Source organism: Babylonia areolata, chromosome 22 (assembly GCF_041734735.1).
Source record: "Babylonia areolata isolate BAREFJ2019XMU chromosome 22, ASM4173473v1, whole genome shotgun sequence".
Lineage (NCBI taxonomy): Eukaryota > Metazoa > Mollusca > Gastropoda > Neogastropoda > Buccinidae > Babylonia > Babylonia areolata.
The window spans coordinates 10216353-10234924 of record NC_134897.1 but is presented as its reverse complement, the minus strand read 5'-3'; the positions used below and the strand labels follow the sequence as shown (position 1 = coordinate 10234924).

The 18572-nt window shown below is 42.3% G+C and overlaps 1 protein-coding gene across 6 annotated transcripts in view; it reads left to right on the top strand.

The window, feature by feature from the left end:
- Positions 1-18572, top strand: part of LOC143297010 (dmX-like protein 2) — a 137244-nt gene that overhangs the window by 67235 nt on the left and 51437 nt on the right. For all 6 annotated transcript variants that reach the window (XM_076609134.1, XM_076609132.1, XM_076609133.1 and 3 more), the window contains exons 31-40: positions 289-443; positions 2863-3080; positions 5930-6095; positions 7919-8152; positions 9191-9347; positions 9780-9988; positions 11057-11396; positions 12101-12270; positions 14593-14746; positions 16919-17142. In XM_076609134.1, the coding sequence (XP_076465249.1) occupies positions 289-443; positions 2863-3080; positions 5930-6095; positions 7919-8152; positions 9191-9347; positions 9780-9988; positions 11057-11396; positions 12101-12270; positions 14593-14746; positions 16919-17142 (2027 nt within the window). The remainder of the gene's footprint in view (positions 1-288; positions 444-2862; positions 3081-5929; positions 6096-7918; positions 8153-9190; positions 9348-9779; positions 9989-11056; positions 11397-12100; positions 12271-14592; positions 14747-16918; positions 17143-18572) is intronic.

The window sequence follows — 18572 nt, the reverse complement described above, 5'->3', positions numbered from 1 at the left end:
CCCCAGAAAATGAAATATGGCTGCCTACATGGTGGGGTTAAAAACGGTCATACATGTAAAAGCCTTTTCGTGGACATACAGGTGAACGTGGGAGTTGCAGCGCACGAACGGAGAAGAAAAAGAAGACGACGACAACATGTATGTACCCTGGGTCACTTGTAGCATTGAAGTCGCTGTTTCTGCCGTGGCATCTTGAAGTAGGCGCTAACGTGGTGATGGCCTTGAGATGGCTGCAGTGATTGGCGAGGCTCTTGGCACCATAAACTGATTTGATTTCCGCCGTTGCAGAGTCGATGGATGACTGCGGGCTGCGGTTCGTGCTGGCAATGCGGCAGCACATCTATCTGCTGACCACTCTTCCCCAGCTGAATCGTCTCCCATTGCAGCGTCAGGGCCTCCGCTCCTACTCCCTGGTGTGGGCCTTCCACTCTGAGGCCAATGAGGTGAGTGTGGTGTGGTGTGGTGTGTGTGTGGTGTGGTGTGGTGTGTGTGTGTGTGGTGTGGTGTGTGTGTGGTGTGGTGTGTGTGTGGTGCAGTGCAGTGTACTGTACTGTACTATGCAGAACTGTATTGTATTGCATTCTGTTGCATTGCATTTTGTTTAGTATTATAGTACCGAACGGTACTGTACTGTACTGTATTGTGCTGTACTGTACTATGCAGAACTGTATTGTATTGCATTCTATTGCATTGCATTTTGTTTAGTATTATAGTACTGTACGGTACTGTACTGTACTGTATTGTGCTGTACTGTACTATGCAGAACTGTATTGTATTGCATTCTATTGCATTGCATTTTGTTTAGTATTATAGTACTGTACGGTACTGTACTGTACTGTATTGTGCTGTACTGTACTATGCAGAACTGTATTGTATTGCATTCTGTTGCATTGCATTTTGTTTAGTATTATAGTACCGAACGGTACTGTACTGTATTGCATTCTGTTGCATTGCATTGTACTGTTTTGTATTATGTTACTTTTTTGTCACGACAGTATTGTACTGTACTATATTGTGTTCTGTTGCATTGCATTGCATTGTTTTGTGTTACTTGTTTGTCACAACAGTATTGTGCTATACTATATTGCACTCTGTTGCATTGCATTGTATTGTTTTGTATTACTTTTTTGTCACAACAGTATTGTACTGTACTATATTGTGTTCTATTGCATTGCATTGTATTGTTTTGTGTTACTTGTTCGTCACAACAGTATTGTGCTATACTATATTGTGTTCTGTTGCATTGCATTGTATTGTTTTGCATTACTTGTTTGTCACAACTGTATTGTACTGTACTATATTGTGTTCTATTGCATTGCATTGTATTGTTTTGTATTGTGTTACTTGTTTGTCACAACAGTATTGTACTGTACTATATTGTGTTCTATTGCATTGCATTGTATTGTTTTGTATCACTTGTTTGTCCCAGCAGTACTGCACTGTACTGCATTCTGTTGCATTGCATTGTATTGTTTTGTATTACATTACTTTTTTGTCTCAACGGATTTCTGTGTGTGAAATTCAGGAATGATAAATCTGCCAGGTTAAGACTATTGAGCGCACTGGTATATAAGCCGCACCCACTAAATTTTGGAAAAAATTGAATTTTATACATACATAAGCCGCACCGGTTTATAAGCCGCACTTATTTCTGTACCGGAACACATACTGATATTACAGAAAAGCGGTTGATACTGTAGGTTATGAAATAAACACAAGCGGGAACAACACAAAGAAAAGCAAGCGAAAATACTGCTAGTGCCACAAAAAAATAATAAACAAACACAACGAAAATAAGATCACTAATTTAGGGATAGTCACATTTATTCAAAGTCATCCTGCTCACTGAATCCACTAAAATCTTCGTCTTCAGTGTCCGAGTTGAAGAGAACCAGCACAGCTTCCTCCGCCGTCTTGTCACTGACTTCAGCCTCGCTTTCACTTCATGAACATGAAGGTGGAGGTCGCTGCTGGTTCGTCGCTTGTGCTGTCGTCTGCTAGGTCGATCGCCTTCAATTTGAAGGCTGCATCATAGGCATAACGTTGTGTTTTCGGCATGATGAGAGTGTACGCTTGAGCAGAGTAGAACTGAATGCTGATCTGAAGGCTTTAATGTGTGCGGGTTTGATTTATAAATCCTGAAGCTCATCCAAAAATTCATGGACAAAAATCATGATTTTGGTGAGTTGACGGGCAGCTAAGAATAGACGAGAACGTGACACTCCCGGGATCATTAAAATCCGCAAATAAGCCGCATCATTGTATAAACCGCAGAGGTTGAAGCTGGGGTAAAAAGTTGGGGCTTATAGACCGAACTTTACGGTAGTCCAATGCATTAACCACTGAGCTGTTGAACCTGTCTATGATAGGACTGATGTACCCAACTTCAAGTCAGTGTTCCTTTTGGTACCGATTCAGCTAGCATGCAGGTAAATAAAAGGTATATTGGAGCAAACCCAGACACTTCCTGAAAAAAGGAAGCGCCGGGCCTGTCCTTAAACTGATCATTTGACATGTGCACACAACACCAAGGACAGAAGAAATGTGCAAACACAGATTAGCTTTTATTCAAGACTGGCATAGCCTTTTAATCCTGAATAAGCTACACAGAACATACAGACAATACAGAACAAACACATTGTTATCACAATGGTTTTTTTTTTTGTTTTTTTTTTAACCTTGAAAGGAATAGACAATGAATCCAGGAGAACAAATGATTAACAAAAGGTAAAGAGTGGTAACTCTCTCCATTCACAAGGTAGACAACTTGAAGTCAATGCTGCTCATACTACCAGTTCAGCTAGCACACAGGTAATCACACCCCATGTCAGTCTGCCTGACACTGACCCGTTTTCCCTGCAGGAACTGCTGTCGATGATCCCCTGCATGCAGAAGGATGACCCTCAGTGGGATGAGCTGCGGCAGTTTGGCGTGGGGTGGTGGCTGACGAACACACGCCTGCTGCGGCAGCTGATGGAACGCGTGGCCAAGTGCGCCTTCCAGCGCCGCAAGGATCCCATGGACGCTGCCATCTTCTACCTGTCCATGAGGAAGAAGAATGTCCTGTGGGGTCTGTTCAGGTGAGTGGGTGTTGGCTGGGTGGGGAGGGGCATGGGGGGCGGGGGTATGGATGTTTGTGTGTGTGTGTGTGTGTGTGTGTGTGTGTGTGTGTTCTGGTGGTGAGGTGTTAGTGTCATTTTTTTACTGCATGGTTATGAGTAAAAAAAAAAAAAAAGAAAAATACGGAAGGGTGTGCAGTTTTAAGTAAGATTATTGTGAAGTTCATTTAAGAAAAAAAATTGTGTCATCATTTTATTATCGTTTTTATTATCATCATCATTATAATCATTATCATTAGTAGTATTAGTATGATTATAGTTATTTGTTGTTTTTTTTCTGTTGCGGAGTTCTTATGTCCATTGGTTTCTGTTCTGGAGGTAAAGTGTGTGTGTGTGTGTTGGAAAGTATTATTACTTTCATTTTTAACATATGATTATGAATCATTGACTCACTTGTGTAAACAAAGTAAGTCTATGTTTTAACCCGGTGTTCGGTTGTCTGTGTGTGTGTGTGTGTGTGTGTCCGTGGTAAACTTTAACATTGACATTTTCTCTGCAATTACTTTGTCAGTTGACACCAAATTAGGCATAAAAATAGGAAAAATTCAGTTCTTTCCAGTCATCTTGTTTAAAACAATATTGCACCTCTGGATGGGCACAAAAAAAATAAAAAATGAAGCCTAATTATATGCAAACTGCATTTACTGTTTATATTTTTTGTATTCTCTAAACTTAGCACTTTGATCTGATATTCTGACCCAACAACAAGAGCAATCATTATTATCATTTTTTGTTCAAACAGAAACTTCTTTTGCTAAGCATGGAAGTTTTATTTATTTGCAAACGTTTTGGTGCAGATAGTAAAAAGGGGAAATTTCTCTGTAATTAATGCTAGGGGACTTAATTTGCTTTAAACTGATCTTTCTCATCTTAAACATTACATTTTGAAATTATACTCAATACATAAAAAGCTTGGATTTTTTTTGTTTTTAAGTGTATCACAAGTGAGTCTTGAAGGCCTTGCCTCTCTTGTTTTCCATTTTTTGTTCAAAGTAAGGTTGTTGTAAATGAGTATTATTACTGTCAATTTTGACGTATGGTTATGAATTGTTTCCTATTTTTTTGTTTTAAGTAAGGTTGTTGTGAATTTCTTGCTTTCCATATTTGAATACAGGGGCATTTTTGGTGGTGGTTGGTGTTAAACTTACATTATTGAATCACTTGTTTAAACAAAGTGAGTCTTTGTTTTAACCCGGTGTTCGGTTGTGCGCGCGTGTGTTTGTGTGTGTGTGTGTGTGTGTGTGTGTGTGTGTGTGTGTGTGTGTGTGTGTGTCCATGGTAAACTTAAACATTGCCATTTCCTCTGGAAATACTTTGTCTGCCAGTACCAAAATTGGCTTAAACATAGTATGAAAAGAAGTCTTCGCAGTCATACGAATAGCAGGTTGTAAGTCTCCCGAATTAAGTCACATTTCCAAATCATTAATGGTTTATTTCATTGAGATGTGTTCCGAAATCTGAAAATTCTAAAAACCGCTTTCCACTGAGTTTGGCCGACAAGAAGGAAGGTTGTGTTCGAAGACGACATGACCTCGTGTTTCTTATTCACAACCAAAAGGAAAGAAACACAAATTATGGACAGAATTACTACATTACTACAGACATTATTACTGCATATAAATGTTCTGAAGTGGACTCTGAATTAACTGGAATGAACATAAAAGAAAAATTAAATCGATCGTTTCTTTCAGCCCGTTGTAGATCTGGTTTGTGCAGATCTAGAGATCTGCCATGTGTTGCGATGTGCTTGAAGGAGATGGCAACGTCTCCTTTACTGCCGAAATAAAAGAATAATCGAGATATGATAAAAGACACAAAAAACATTATTTAAACTGCGTTATTTATGTCCACTACAATCACATCTATTTATCACACGAAGAAGAAAACGTCAACATTGCTTTAAGTTTTAAATTTAGTCAAATGACGTCAGATGTGCCGCAACCTTGGGGATTAGTCTGCTTGCATCGGAACTGAACATGCATGTTTTTTGTGTGTGTTTTTTAAATAATGTTTTCTCAGAAGCTTATTTTATATATCATATTTAATACATAGCACTTTTCAACGATTTTTTTAATCTTTTTTTTTCTCCTTATGATTCATTTACTGGATAAAGTGCGAAGCATAGGTGAGTCTTAAAGGCTTTGCCTCTTGTTTTATTATGTTATCCTTGTGTAAAACAAGATCTTATGGGTGAGATGTATTGGAGTCGATTTTCATATTGTATTGTGGAATATTTTAATATGTTTCATTTTTTATTGTTTACTGTTAAAGAATGATAAAGAATCAAAACAGCAGTAAGAAGAATAATGATGATAGCAGTTATAATGATATACTACGACTACTGCACCCAATGATAATATATACAGATAGATTTTATGACAAATAGTGATCATGAACGATAATGACATCAGCAGCAACAATAATGAAAACAGCCATAACAAGATAGTCATAAATAGTAATAATAATGATGATAATAATGATAATAGTCGAAATGATTGTGTCCAGCAAAAACAAAAACAAAGCAAAATTTGAAGAAATCTGTAATATGAAAATCTTCATGACGGTAATGTGAAAAGGAAAAAAGAAATGAAGACAAATTCTGCCCAAGTCTCCAGTGTCAGTCCAGTTCAGCATAACACAATTTCCTGACAATTGGAAGAAATCTGCATCAACAGTAATGAAAACATTAAAAGCGTTAAAATCTTCATAACGGTGATTTGAAAAAGGGAAAAAAAATGTAGGAGAAGAAGAATCCAGTCCTAGTCTTCAATGTCAGTCCATTTCACCATGACACAATTTCACTCACTCAGGTCTGCAGACAACAGACAGAAGGCAGACTTCTTCAGGAAGGACTTCACGAAAGAGGAGTCCCGACGACTGGCCAAGAAAAACGCCTTCCACCTGATGGGCAAACAGAAGTTCTACGACGCTGCTGCACTGTTTCTGCTGGCTGATTCTCTGCACGATGCTGTCATGGTAGGTTTGGTGTCATGTGTGCAGTCTTTTGTGAAGGACTATGGCTTTCAAAGTAGGAGGCAAGATAGCGTAATGGACCATATTTTTTTGTGAAGGACTATGGCTCTCAAACTAGGAGGCAAGATTGCGTAATGGACCGTAGTTTTTTGTGAAGGACTGTGGCTCTCAAACTAGGAGGCAAGATTGCGTAATGGACCGTAGTCTTTTGTGAAGGACAATGGCCCTCAGTGGACCGTAGTCTTTTGTGAAGGACAATGGCCCTCTTAGTGCTGCAGCCTTGGGGGCTAGTTGGCCTTTGGGAACCATTCCAACACCAACTGTCCTAAAGCCTTTGTGGCCAAGAGAGTTGGGATGTAACTTGGGTAAGACACTGTCCTCTTACATCAAATTTAATTACACATACTTAACCATGACCCACTAGTGCAGACTCCGGCAGGGGTCTGACATTCCTGTCCTGTGCAAACTACTATCCGCCTATGTGGAGAAAATGAAAGTAGCTACGGCCGATAACCTCCCGGAAGTAGGTAACCTCCCCTTTGCCCCCCTGACTAGCGCCCTCTTTTTCTGGCAGCCATTATGACTCCTGTTCCTGTGCTCTTCATACGGATAAGTTTTTTTTGTATTTTCTGTCTCTCTGTCGACGTGGAATGTCAGACCCCTGCAGGAGTCTGCACTAGTGGGTCACGGTAAGTATGTTACTTAAACGTAATTTTAGATAGAAAATTTCCTTTCTGGACCAGATAGTTGGTACAGCAGTTGCCTCCTCTGCTGTTCTAATGGTCATAGTCGGACACGACTGACTACTATTCTGTACCGTGTCAAACTGATAAAAACCAGACCTATTGATTTGCTCCTCTTTCTGTGTGTGTGTGTGTGTGTGTGTGTGTGCTCGTTGTGGCTTGAAAGTTATGGGTTGGTTGTTGTGGGAAATTTTTTTTTTTTTTTTTTTTTTTATACATTAGCTCTTGTTGTTGTGTATTAATAGTTTTCTGTTTCACCCAATTCAGAGTGTTGAAACTGAACATGGTGGGTTATTGGGTAGTGCGTGAACTGGTTTTGTAATTTAAATGATAGGTATTGGAGACTTTGAAGGTCTCTGTAATGAAGAAAATCTTCTGTGGTTGTTGTATAAGTTGGTTTATATTAATGATTTGCCTCCAAAGTATATTTCACTTTAGAATATTTTGATGTATTATTTGTTTATGTTGTTTATTTCTTTTATGTTAATGTTTTACACATACCTAAGGTAGAATATTTTAATGTGTTATTTGTTTATTTTGTTTAATTCATCTATGTTAATGCTTTACACAAACCCAAGGTAGAATATTTTGATGCATTTATTTATTTGTTTATTTTGTTTAATTCTTCGATGTTAATGTTTTATACAAACCTAAGGTAGAATATTTTGATGTATTTATTTATTTGTTTATTTTGTTTAATTCTTCTTTGTTAATGTTTTATACAACCCAGAGATAGAATGTTTTAATGTGTTTACTTTTTTGTTTATTTTATTGAACTCTTCTATGTTAATGTTTTATACAAACCTAGGGTAGGACCTCAACGCCTGATTAGTGTGTTGGATTTGTGTGAAGGTTAGACATATGCTATATTTAAAAATTGTTTTATATATATATGTATATATATATATATTGGTTTGTTTATTTATTGATTCCTTTATTCATGTATCATTTATATTTATACAGCGGATGTGTCATAACAATTATGGATCAATCCACTTGCTTTGACACCTTGACACTGGAGCTGAAACTGCTGTGACGCACGTAAGCTTGTGACTGAAACACACGTGCTGCTGTTTGACGCAGGTGATCTTGGACAAGCTGAACGACTTCCAGCTGGCCCTGGTGGTGTGTCGGCTGTACGAGATAGACGACCCCCTGCCCCAGTCGGTGTGCCAGCTGCTGCACACCCACATACTGGGCATGGACGAGGGCGGGAACAACTACAGCATCCACAAGGCTCACCCTGACCCCTTCCTCCGCTCCATGGCTTTCTGGACGCTGAAGGATTACGAGTCCGCACTGCACACCCTGTTAGAGGTGACTTGTTTTTGTTGTTTTGTTTCTTTTATATATATATATATATATATTTTTTTTTTCCTGAAAACTGACTATGGCTACCTATATGGACAGCCCATATACATAAAGCCATTTGTTCATGTGAGTGATCATTGGAGTTAAAAGATGAGATTTAGAGAGTGTGTGTGTGTATGTGTCAGAAAGAACACAAATTTGAATCACAAAACAGATGTGATATCAGCCTGATATCAGGCACAAAACAGATGTCAGATCAGCATTATAACAGGCTAAAAAAAACAAAAAAAAACCTTACAGCTACCTCAATGAAGATGAAGACCTTGTTCCAAGATGTTCTTTTGGATACTGTTTTCCTGTCCCTGAAGGAAATAAATATAAACTTGATTACAGTTTTACATGGATTGAATAAAACGTGAGTGAAATGTTCTGTTTAACATTAGTGTATCAGACCTTTTTCTGCAGACCCCTCCCGACCCCCACACCCCTTTAAAAAATTTTTTTTTTACCTTGTTGTTAATTTATTTGACTGTTTTTAAGAAAGGATATGTTTGTATTAGCCGTTATAGTGGGGCTATAAGCAACATGATTTTGATTTGAACAGTTCTGGTGAGCATTTTGTTGAAATTGAACAAGTTGTCATTTTAACAGACTGTCAGTACACTAATATATCCTAAACCTTGGGCTTATCTGTCATTTTTCTCTCTTTCAGACTTAACAGTGTGTATGTTACATTTTTGTACAAGCTGCAGGACAGCAGGGCTATAAACAACATGATTTTAATTTGAACAGTTCTGGTGAACATTCTGTTGGAAGTGAACAACTTGTCTTTTGAACAGACTCTCAGTATACTAATAAATCCCAAAGCTGGGACTAATCTGTCACTTTTTTAGACTCTCAGTATACAAATAAATCCCAAAGCTTGGGCTAATTTGTCACTGTTTTAGACTCTCAATATACTGATAAATCCCCAGCCTTGGGTGAATCTGCCTGTTGTTTTTTTGGTTCAGACTTAACAGCATGTGTATTTTTTTTACGCTGCAGGAAAAGCCGAGCCAGCATGACTCGAAGGAGGACAGCGACGCAGTGTGGACGAAGCCCAACATCTTCAGCTTCTACAACTACCTGCGCACCCACCCCCTGCTGTTGAGGCTGAGGCTGGCCTCCACCTCTCTGAAGCAGAGACGGGCCATCCTCACAGGTAAACCTCTCTGTGATGCGACACATCGCAAACATTTGGATGAGACAATATAAACCGAGGTCCCACGTGCAGCATGCACTTGGTGCAGTAAAAGAACCCACAGCAACAAAAGGGTCATCCCTGGCAAAATTCTGTAGCAAAATCAAATTCGATAGGAAAACAAATAAAAACAGCAGACAGGAAAAAAAAAGCAAAAAAAAAGCGTGGTGTTTGAAAACTGTAAGGGGAGGTAACCTACTTCTAGGAGGTTATCAGCCAAAGCTACTTTGTGTTTTCACTGCATGGGTGGGTATAGTTTGCACAGGACAGGAATCAGACGCCTGCTGGAGTCTGCACCAGTGGGTCATGGTAGAATATGTTACATAATCGTAATTTAAGAAGAAAATTTTCGTTTTAGGGACATTTAACAACGTGTATATGTGTGTTGCTCAGGATTCACCCGAACCAACAGCGTGGCAGTGTCGGACAAGATCACCACCATCGACCGCGTGACGTGGAGGGAGCGCAAGCTGTTCTTTGCCACGGCAACCACCCACCTGAAGAACGGCTGTCCTCTGCTGGCCCTGGAGGTCATGACCCGCCTGCCCCCGACCATGGACACTGACCGGGACCTGAAGCACCACGTGACGCAGCACACGCAGGTACACGCCTCGCCGCTCTTTGACGTTGCTGCTCTTGTTGTGTGGGAATGTTTTAGTGTGCGTGTGTGGAGTCTGGAGTGTGGGGATGTTTTAGTGTGTGTGTGGAGTCTGGAGTGTGGGGATGTTTTAGTGTGTGTGGATTCTGGGGATGTTTTAGTGTGTGTATGTAAGATTAGAGGTGCTCTGTGTGAATTGAGGATTTATGATAATGGCAGTAAAGTGCTATGAATTTGCTCCAGTTTGCGTAAGATTGCACCATTCTTTATGAAATCTTCAATTTTTTGGGAGGGGGTGGGGGGGCAACCCAAGAATATCAGTGAATTTCCTAAATGGGAGTCCTGCTTGTAGAGTGGTGGAGTTTTTGATTGTTTGGGGTTTTTTTTGTGTATGTATCATGGTCTTGAGTTGTGCAGTATTTTTTTGGGGGGGTGGGGGGTGGGTGGGGGAGGGTGTGTGTGTGGATTATGAATATGATTTTAAAGTATTTTCTCTACAACACAGAGAATGAATTCCATTTGACTGATGTACAGTGTGTTGCTTGATGTGTCTTGACATAGATCTGAAACATCAAGTCACACAACAGACACAGGTACACATATCGCTGGACTTTGACATTGTTGAGTTCTTGTGGAGTTTGTGGGGTTTTTGTGTGTGTGTGCATCATGATTATGATTTGGAAATATTTTCTGATATGTACAACCAGCTTCACATCCACCTGCGTTCCCAGATTGAAACACTCCACAGTTGTCCACCGCTCTGTATCTGGGCCTTAGTTTTGGAACAAGCTCCCTCTTTCGCTTTGTTACGTTTCTGCACTCGCCTCTTGAAACCTGCCTCTTTCCAAACTAACTCCTCCTCCTGTCCCTCTTTCTGTCTTTAGTTTGTCTCACCTTCTGTCCATCATTCCATGTGTTTTTACAAGTTTTGTATATCGTCACTGAGATTCACACTCATGCATGGTTGTGAATGTCTCACACGAAAGACCTGCACAAGATTCAGTGCTGTATGGAAACATTAAAAAAAAAGAAGAAAAGAATTAACATGTTGGGTTATTTCTGACCATGGCAGGAAAGTGTGAGGAGGGGCACTCTGATTGACCTGAGTCAGGGCAGCAACGAAGCGGACACCTCTCTGAACTGTGGTCAGAACGCTCCGCCAGTACCCAGCGCTCCCACGTCCCAGAAGGCCGAAGACTTTGACTGGGGCGCCCCCGTCACGAGTCAGAACAAAGCTGATGCCTTTGATTGGGGCACCCCGGTCGCCAGCCAGAAAGCGGATGAGTATGACTGGGGAGCGCCTGTGATGAACAAGGTTCGCTTTGACGATGAGCTGGAGTTGGACTTGAAACTGGGCAGTGATTCCGAGGAGGAGGAGGGGGAGGGAGGAGGAGAGGAGGAGGGGGAGAAAGGTGAGGGTGGTTTCTTGTTTAGGTGTGTGTGGGTGGTAATTGTTTTGTTTTGTTTTGTGCTTGTTTTTGTTTTGTTGTTTGTGATGAAACAAATTTGGTTGTATTTGTGTTTTGTTTGTGTTCTCAGCAGAATGGTGTTAAGAATGTTGTTGGTGTTTCTAATCTCAGGGATTGGTCACTTGTGTGAGAAACTGATTTTTTTCCCCCTGATTTTATAATAGACAGACATTTACAATTTTTGGTGGGTGTTTTGAAACAGTTGACTTTTTTTCATTTCTTTATTCTGTTTATAGATATGTGTTCACATATTACTGGACAAACATGGGTATTTGCATACATGAATGCATACACGCACGCACGCACGCGTGCACGCACGCGCAACACACGCACACATACACAATGGGTGCGCACATGCGCAAATGAACTCACATGCTTGCAAATGCCCATCCACACCCATGCACACACGCGCGCACACACACACACACGCGCACACACACGCACACACACACACACACACGCACACACGCACTCACTCACTCACGCACTCACTCACTCACGCACTCACGCACGCACTTATAAACACTGTCTGTTGATCTGTCTGTCTGTCTGTCTCCACTTAAACACACATCCAGTAGCCACACAAAAAAAACCCCTGTAAAGCACCAACACTTTCTTCAAAACAACTTCCACGTTGTTCCTGACAGACCTGGAGACGAAAGGCAAGGGCAAGGTGACGTTTGACAAGGGCGTCAAGGACGACGACGGAAGTGATGACAGCTTGGGTGACAGCCAAGGTCCACCTCCTGAGTCAGAGAAACGGGACCACAAGATGGACATCATGGCCCAGCAGTACAAGTACATTGCCTGTCTGAAGGTGAGGGTTCCCTTCTTGTTGGTTCATTGTTCACTACAAGGTGATTTAGACATGTACATTGCCTGTCTGAAGGTGAGGGTTCCCTTCTTGTTGGTTCATTGTTCACTACAAGGTGATTTAGACATGTACATTGCCTGTCTGAAGGTGAGGGTTCCCTTCTTGTTGGTTCATTGTTCACTACAAGGTGATGTAGACATGTACATTGCCTGTCTGAAGGTGAGGGTTCCCTTCTTGTTGGTTCATTGTTCACTACAAGGTGATGTAGACATGTACATTGCCTGTCTGAAGGTGAGTGTTTGCATCTCGTTGGTTCATTGTTCACTGCAAGGTGATGTAGACATGTACATTGCCTGTCTGAAGGTGAGGGTTCACTTCTCGTTGGTTCATTGTTCACTACAAGGTGATTTAGACATGTACATTGCCTGTCTGACGGTGAGGGTTCCCTTCTTGTTGGTTCATTGTTCACTACAAGGTGATTTAGACATGTACATTGCCTGTCTGAAGGTGAGGGTTCACTTCTTGTTGATTCATTGTTCACTACAAGGTTATTTAGACATGTACATTGTCTGAAGGTGAGGGTTCCCTTCTTGTTGGTTCATTGTTCACTACAAGGTGATTTAGACATGTACATTGCCTGTCTGAAGGTGAGGGTTCCCTTCTTGTTGGTTCATTGTTCACTACAAGGTGATTTAGACATGTACATTGCCTGTCTGAAGGTGAGGGTTCCCTTCTTGTTGGTTCATTGTTCACTACAAGGTGATTTAGACATGTACATTGCCTGTTTGAAGGTGAGGGTTCCCTTCTTGTTGGTTCATTGTTCACTGCAAGGTGATTTAGACATGTACATTGCCTGTCTGAAGGTCAGGGTTCACTTCTCGTTGGTTCATTGTTCACTACAAGGTGATTTAGACATGTGCATTGCCTGTCTGAAGGTGAGGGTTCCCTTCTTGTTAGTTCATTGTTCACTAAAAGGTGATTTAGACATGTACATTGCCTGTCTGAAGGTGAGGGTTCCCTTCTTGTTAGTTCATTGTTCACTACAAGGTGATTTAGACATGTACATTGCCTGTCTGACGGTGAGGGTTCCCTTCTTGTTGGTTCAGTGTTCATTACAAGGTGATTTAAACATGTACATTGCCTGTCTGAAGGTCAGGGTTCACTTCTTGTTGGTTCCGTGTCTGTTCACTATAAAGTGACTGACTGACTCGTGTAAAGAATGTGAGTCTATGTAACAACCCTGTATTCGGTTGTGTGTGTGTGTGTGTGTGTGTGTTTATTTGTGTCCGTGGTAAACTTGAACATTGTCATTTTCTCTGGAAATACTTTGTCGTGGATTGGAAATTGTGGGGGAAAAAATCTTCACAGTCATACCAATAATAGGTTGCAAGTCTTCTGGATGAAACTGTATATCTGGATCAGGAATGGTTTATTTTGTTGAGGATCTGAATCCAGAAAATGTTCAGGTTTGACGCTGGCATGACCTCATTTTTTCTTGTTCGCAGTTAAAAGAAAAGAAATACAAATTCTGGAGAGAACACATGCAGTGACACTAACTGCATCATCAAAGTATTTACTGAATATAAATATTTTAAAGTGGATGCTGAATTAACTAGAATGTACATAAAAGAGAAATAGAATGGCGCATGTAGTTTTTGCTGGTAACTGAGCCTGTCGAACGCGGATCTCCACAGATGTGGAGAAAGCGGATACATGTTGCAGTGTGCTTGAAGTGATGGCAGCGTCTCCTGTACCGCGGGCTTTAAATTTCTTAAATGCCGAAGATATATCAAAATGACATGATTTGAATGGTGTTATCACTTCGAATTCCGTAACCGATTATTCACGTTTAAATTTTTTTGGAACGTCATTTGTAGATGCGCATTAGCGCTGTTTGTAAGACTGCTTACTCTTGACCTGAACATGCTCGGTTCGAATCTGATTTTATGCCTTTTTTTTTTTTTTTAACCCAAAGCTTTATATTAAATACAGAACACATTTCAATGATTTTAAAAGATTTTTTTTTATTCATATTTTATATTTATCCTTTTTTAATTGTGTATCACAAGTGAGTCTCGAAGGCCTTGCCTCTCTTTTTTAAGACATGTACATTGCTTGTCCAAAAGTGAACTTCTCATTGGCTTATTGGTTGTCCACTACAGGGTTATTTAGACACGAACATTGCCTGTCTGAAAGTGAACTTCTTACTAGTTTATTTTCTGTTCACTACATTTTTTTTTTTTTTTTTTTCTCATTTGCTTTGAGGTAGGGGGTGATTCTCCGGACCCACAGAGCCATGCGTGTGATGTTTAACAATGCGTGCAGGTACTGATGGAAGAGCTGAGCACCCTGGCCACAGGGTTTGAGGTGGATGGGGGACAGCTGAGGTACCAGCTGTACGTGTGGCTGGAGAAGGAGGTGGAGGTGCTCAAGGTGCTGTGTAACTACGGTCTGCCTGAAGAGGTGTCTGCTCTCGACGGTGGGTTTGGGGTCTGGGGTGGGTGTGGTGTTGGGTGGTGTGGTGTGGTGTGGTGTGGTGTGGTGTGATGTGATGTGATGTGTGTGTTGTGGTGTGGTGTGTGTTGTGGTGTGGTGTGGTGTGATGTGGTGTGTGGTGTGGTGTGTGGTGTGTTGTGATGTGATGTGATGTGGTGTGTGTTGTGGTGTGGTGTGTGTTGTGATGTGATGTGATGTGGTGTGGTGTGGTGTGGTATGATGTGTGTGTTGTGGTGTGTGGTGTGATGTGTGTGGTGTGGTGTGAGGTGTGATGTGATGTGATGTGATGTGATGTGATGTGGTGTGGTGTATGGTGTGGTATGATGTGATGTGGTGTGGTGTATGGTGTGGTATGATGTGGTGTGTGGTGTGGTGTGGTGTGTGTTGTGGTGTGTGTTATGGTGTGTGGTGTGGTGTGGTGTTGTGAGGTGTGGTGTGGTGTGGTGTTGGGTGTGGTGTGGTGTGGTGTGTTATGGTGTGGTGTGTGTGGTGTGATGTGGTGTGGTGTGGTGTGATGTGATGTGGTGTGTGTTGTGTTGTACTCTGCTGTACTGTACTGCTGTAGGTGCTCTGTAACTATTGTCTGCCTGAAGAGGTGTCTATACTGGATGGTGGGTTGGGGCTCTTGTGGTGTGGTGTGTGATGTACTGTACTGTACTGTACTGCACTGCACTGTACTGTTTTGTATTATATTCTCGAAGAGGTGTCTGTGCTGGATGGTTGGTTGAGGCTCTTGTGGTGTGGTGTGCGGTGTGGTGTGGTGTGTGTTATGGTGTGGTGTGTGTTGTGTTGTGGCGTGTGATGTACTGTACTGTACTGTACTGTACTGTTGAATGTGCTCTTTAACTATGGCCTGCCCTAAGAGGTTTCTGCACTGGATGGTGGGTTGGTGGAGGAGATGGCAGTGTTGGTTGTGTTGTACTGTACTGTACTGTACTGTACTGTTGATGAGAGGTCTGTGTTGGATGGTGGTGTTGGGGCTCTTTGGGCGGAGGCAGGTCTGTACTGTATTGCACTGTACTGTACTGTACTGTTGAAGGTTATCTGTAACTACGGTTTGCCTGAAGAGGTGTCTGCACCGGATAGTGGGTTGGGGGCTCTTGGGGTGGATGCTGTTGTGTTACTTGTTTTGAGTTGTGTTGGACTGTACTGTACTGTGCTGTGCTGTACTGTGCTGTACTGTACTGTGCTGTGCTGTACTGTACTGTTGAAGTTGCTCTGTAACTACCGACTGCCAAAAGAAGTGTCTGCACTGGATGCTGGGTTGGGACTCTTGTGTTACTTGAGTTGTGTTGTGCTGTGCTGTGCCATGCTGTGCTGTGCCATGCTGTGTTGTGCTGTGCTGTGCCATGCTGTATTGTACTGTGCTGTGTTGTGCTGTGCCATGCTGTGTTGTGCTGTGCTGTGTTGTGCTGTGCTGTGCTGTGCTGTGCTGTGCTGTGCTGTGCTGTGCTGTGTTTTGCTGTGTTGTATTGTGCCGTGTTGTGTTATGTGGTGTTGTGTTGTGCTGTGCTGTGTTGTGTTGTGCTGTGTTGTTCTGCAGTGTACTGTTGAAGCTGCCCAGCATCTATTGTCTCCACGTCTAAGCCATCATTGTCATCCGTAGGGCCGGGGGCTCAGTAGGTGGTCTCCTAAGTATGTTAAGTCAGAACAGTCACTACCGAGGTGACTCAGCAGAAGTGCAGGGTCTTCTCTGGTGTGTGGCCTTTTGATCACCCAACATCAGTGGTTGACTGTAGACAGCCAACACTGTGACTGCGACAAACAAACCCGGGTGTGGCTGTGTATGGGGGGGGGGATTCAGAATGAGTGGCATGGAAGTAATGGCACTAAAGCAGAACAGATGATGGGACAGCCAAAAAAAACAACAACCCCCCCCCACCACCACCCAAAAAACCACAAAAACAAAACAAACAAAAAAACGAAAAAGGAAAAAAAAAGATTTTTTTTTCACATTTCTCATCTTACATCTTACTCCACATCATTTCTGTGTCGTTGCATGATGTCATGTCTGTTATTTCCAGTTGTGTATTATCCACTGTCATGGTGAAATAAAAATTCATTTTATCAGGGTTTTTTTTTTCTTCTGGATCCAGATAAACCATTAATGAAAAAAACAACAACATTTTGCTTATGTGTTTTTCCCGCGGATCAGCTGACCTTGACACCAGCATGGAGGCGGAGGAGGAGGTGGGCCAGGGGTCACGGAAGAGGACAGTGTCCCAGCACTCGGACACCTCGCGGGCGTCGCTGCACGAGAACATCCTGGCTGACAAGTACGACCTGGACTTCAAGGAGCGACGCCTGGCACGACGCAAACGCTGGCTGAGGCAGCACCAGCACCTGTTGAGGACTCTGGCGTCCTACTGCATTCTGCAGGTGGGGTGGGGATTGGTGTGTGTGTGTGTGTAGAGGGTGTGGGGGTGGTGGTGCTTTGGGGGTGTGTGTTTTGTGTGTGTTGTGTGTATGTGTGTGTGAGAGAGAGAGTGAGAGTGAGTAATACAAACATTGGCTGAGGCAGCATCAGCATCTGTTGAGCACTCTGGCGTCCTACTGTATTCTGTAGGTTGGGGGTTAGTGTGTGGGTGTGGGGGGTGTTTTTGGGGTGATGGGGGGAGGGTGTTAGTTGTGTGTGTGTTTGTGTGTGTGTGTGTGAGAGAGAGTGAGAGTGAGTGATGCAAACATTGGCTGAGGCAGCACCAGCATCTGTTGAGGATTCTGGCGTCCTACTGTATTCTGTAGGTTGGGGGTGGGGGGTGTTAGTGTGTGGGTGTGGGGGGTGTTTTGGGGGTGGTGGGGGGAGGGTGTTAGTTGTGTGTGTGTGTGTGAGAGAGAGAGAGAGAGTGAGAGTGAGTGATGCAAACTTTAGCTGAAGCAACACCAGCATCTGTTGAGGACTCTGGCGTCCTACTGTATTCTGTAGGTTGGGGGGTTAGTGTGTGGGTGTGGGGGGTGTTTTTGGGGTGATGGGGGGAGGGTGTTATTTGTGTGGTTGTGTGTGTGTGTGTGTTGGTGGTGTGAGTTTGTGTGTGTGTGTGTGTGCGTGTGTTGCGTGTGAGTGTGTGCATGCATGTGTGTGTGATGGTGTGCATTTCACTAAGTATATTTCATATATTTGGAATGTACAAACTATATTGTCATTGATTTTGCTCAATAAATGTAATGCAATCTGAAAAACACAAAGCCCTGACGGAGATTGATGACTAACATCCTGACCTGAAGCTGTTTTTATCTCACTGAGGAGACATCCCTCACTGTCAAGCATACTCATCAGTCAAGGGGTTGATAATTCTCTGAAACTCATTACTGTAAAGTCTTCAGCAAATGACATTTTCTGTCTGCTTGTTTAGAAAAGAAAAAAAAAGAAGATTAAGAAAATGGGGAGGAAAAAAATGGAGAGTCAGTCCAGTTTTCCTTACGGAGACAAAACTTTAGAAAGTTCTTCTTCTTCTTCTTTGTTTGTGGGCTGTAACTCCCACGGTCATGTGAGTACACACGAGTGGGCTTTTATGTGTACGACCGTTTTTACCCCGCCATGCAGGCAGCCATACTCCGTTTTCAGGGGTGTGCATGCTGTTCTTTTTCATAACCCACTGAACGCTGACATGGATTACAGGATCTTTAACATGCGTATTTGATCTTCTGTTTGTGTATACACATAAAGGGGGTTCAGGCACAAGCAGTTGTGCACATGTGTTGACCTGGAGGATCGGAAAAATCTCCACCCTTTATCCACCAGGCGCCGTTCCCGAGATTGGAACCCGGGATCCTCAGATTGAAAGTCCAACGCTTTAACCACTTGGCTATTG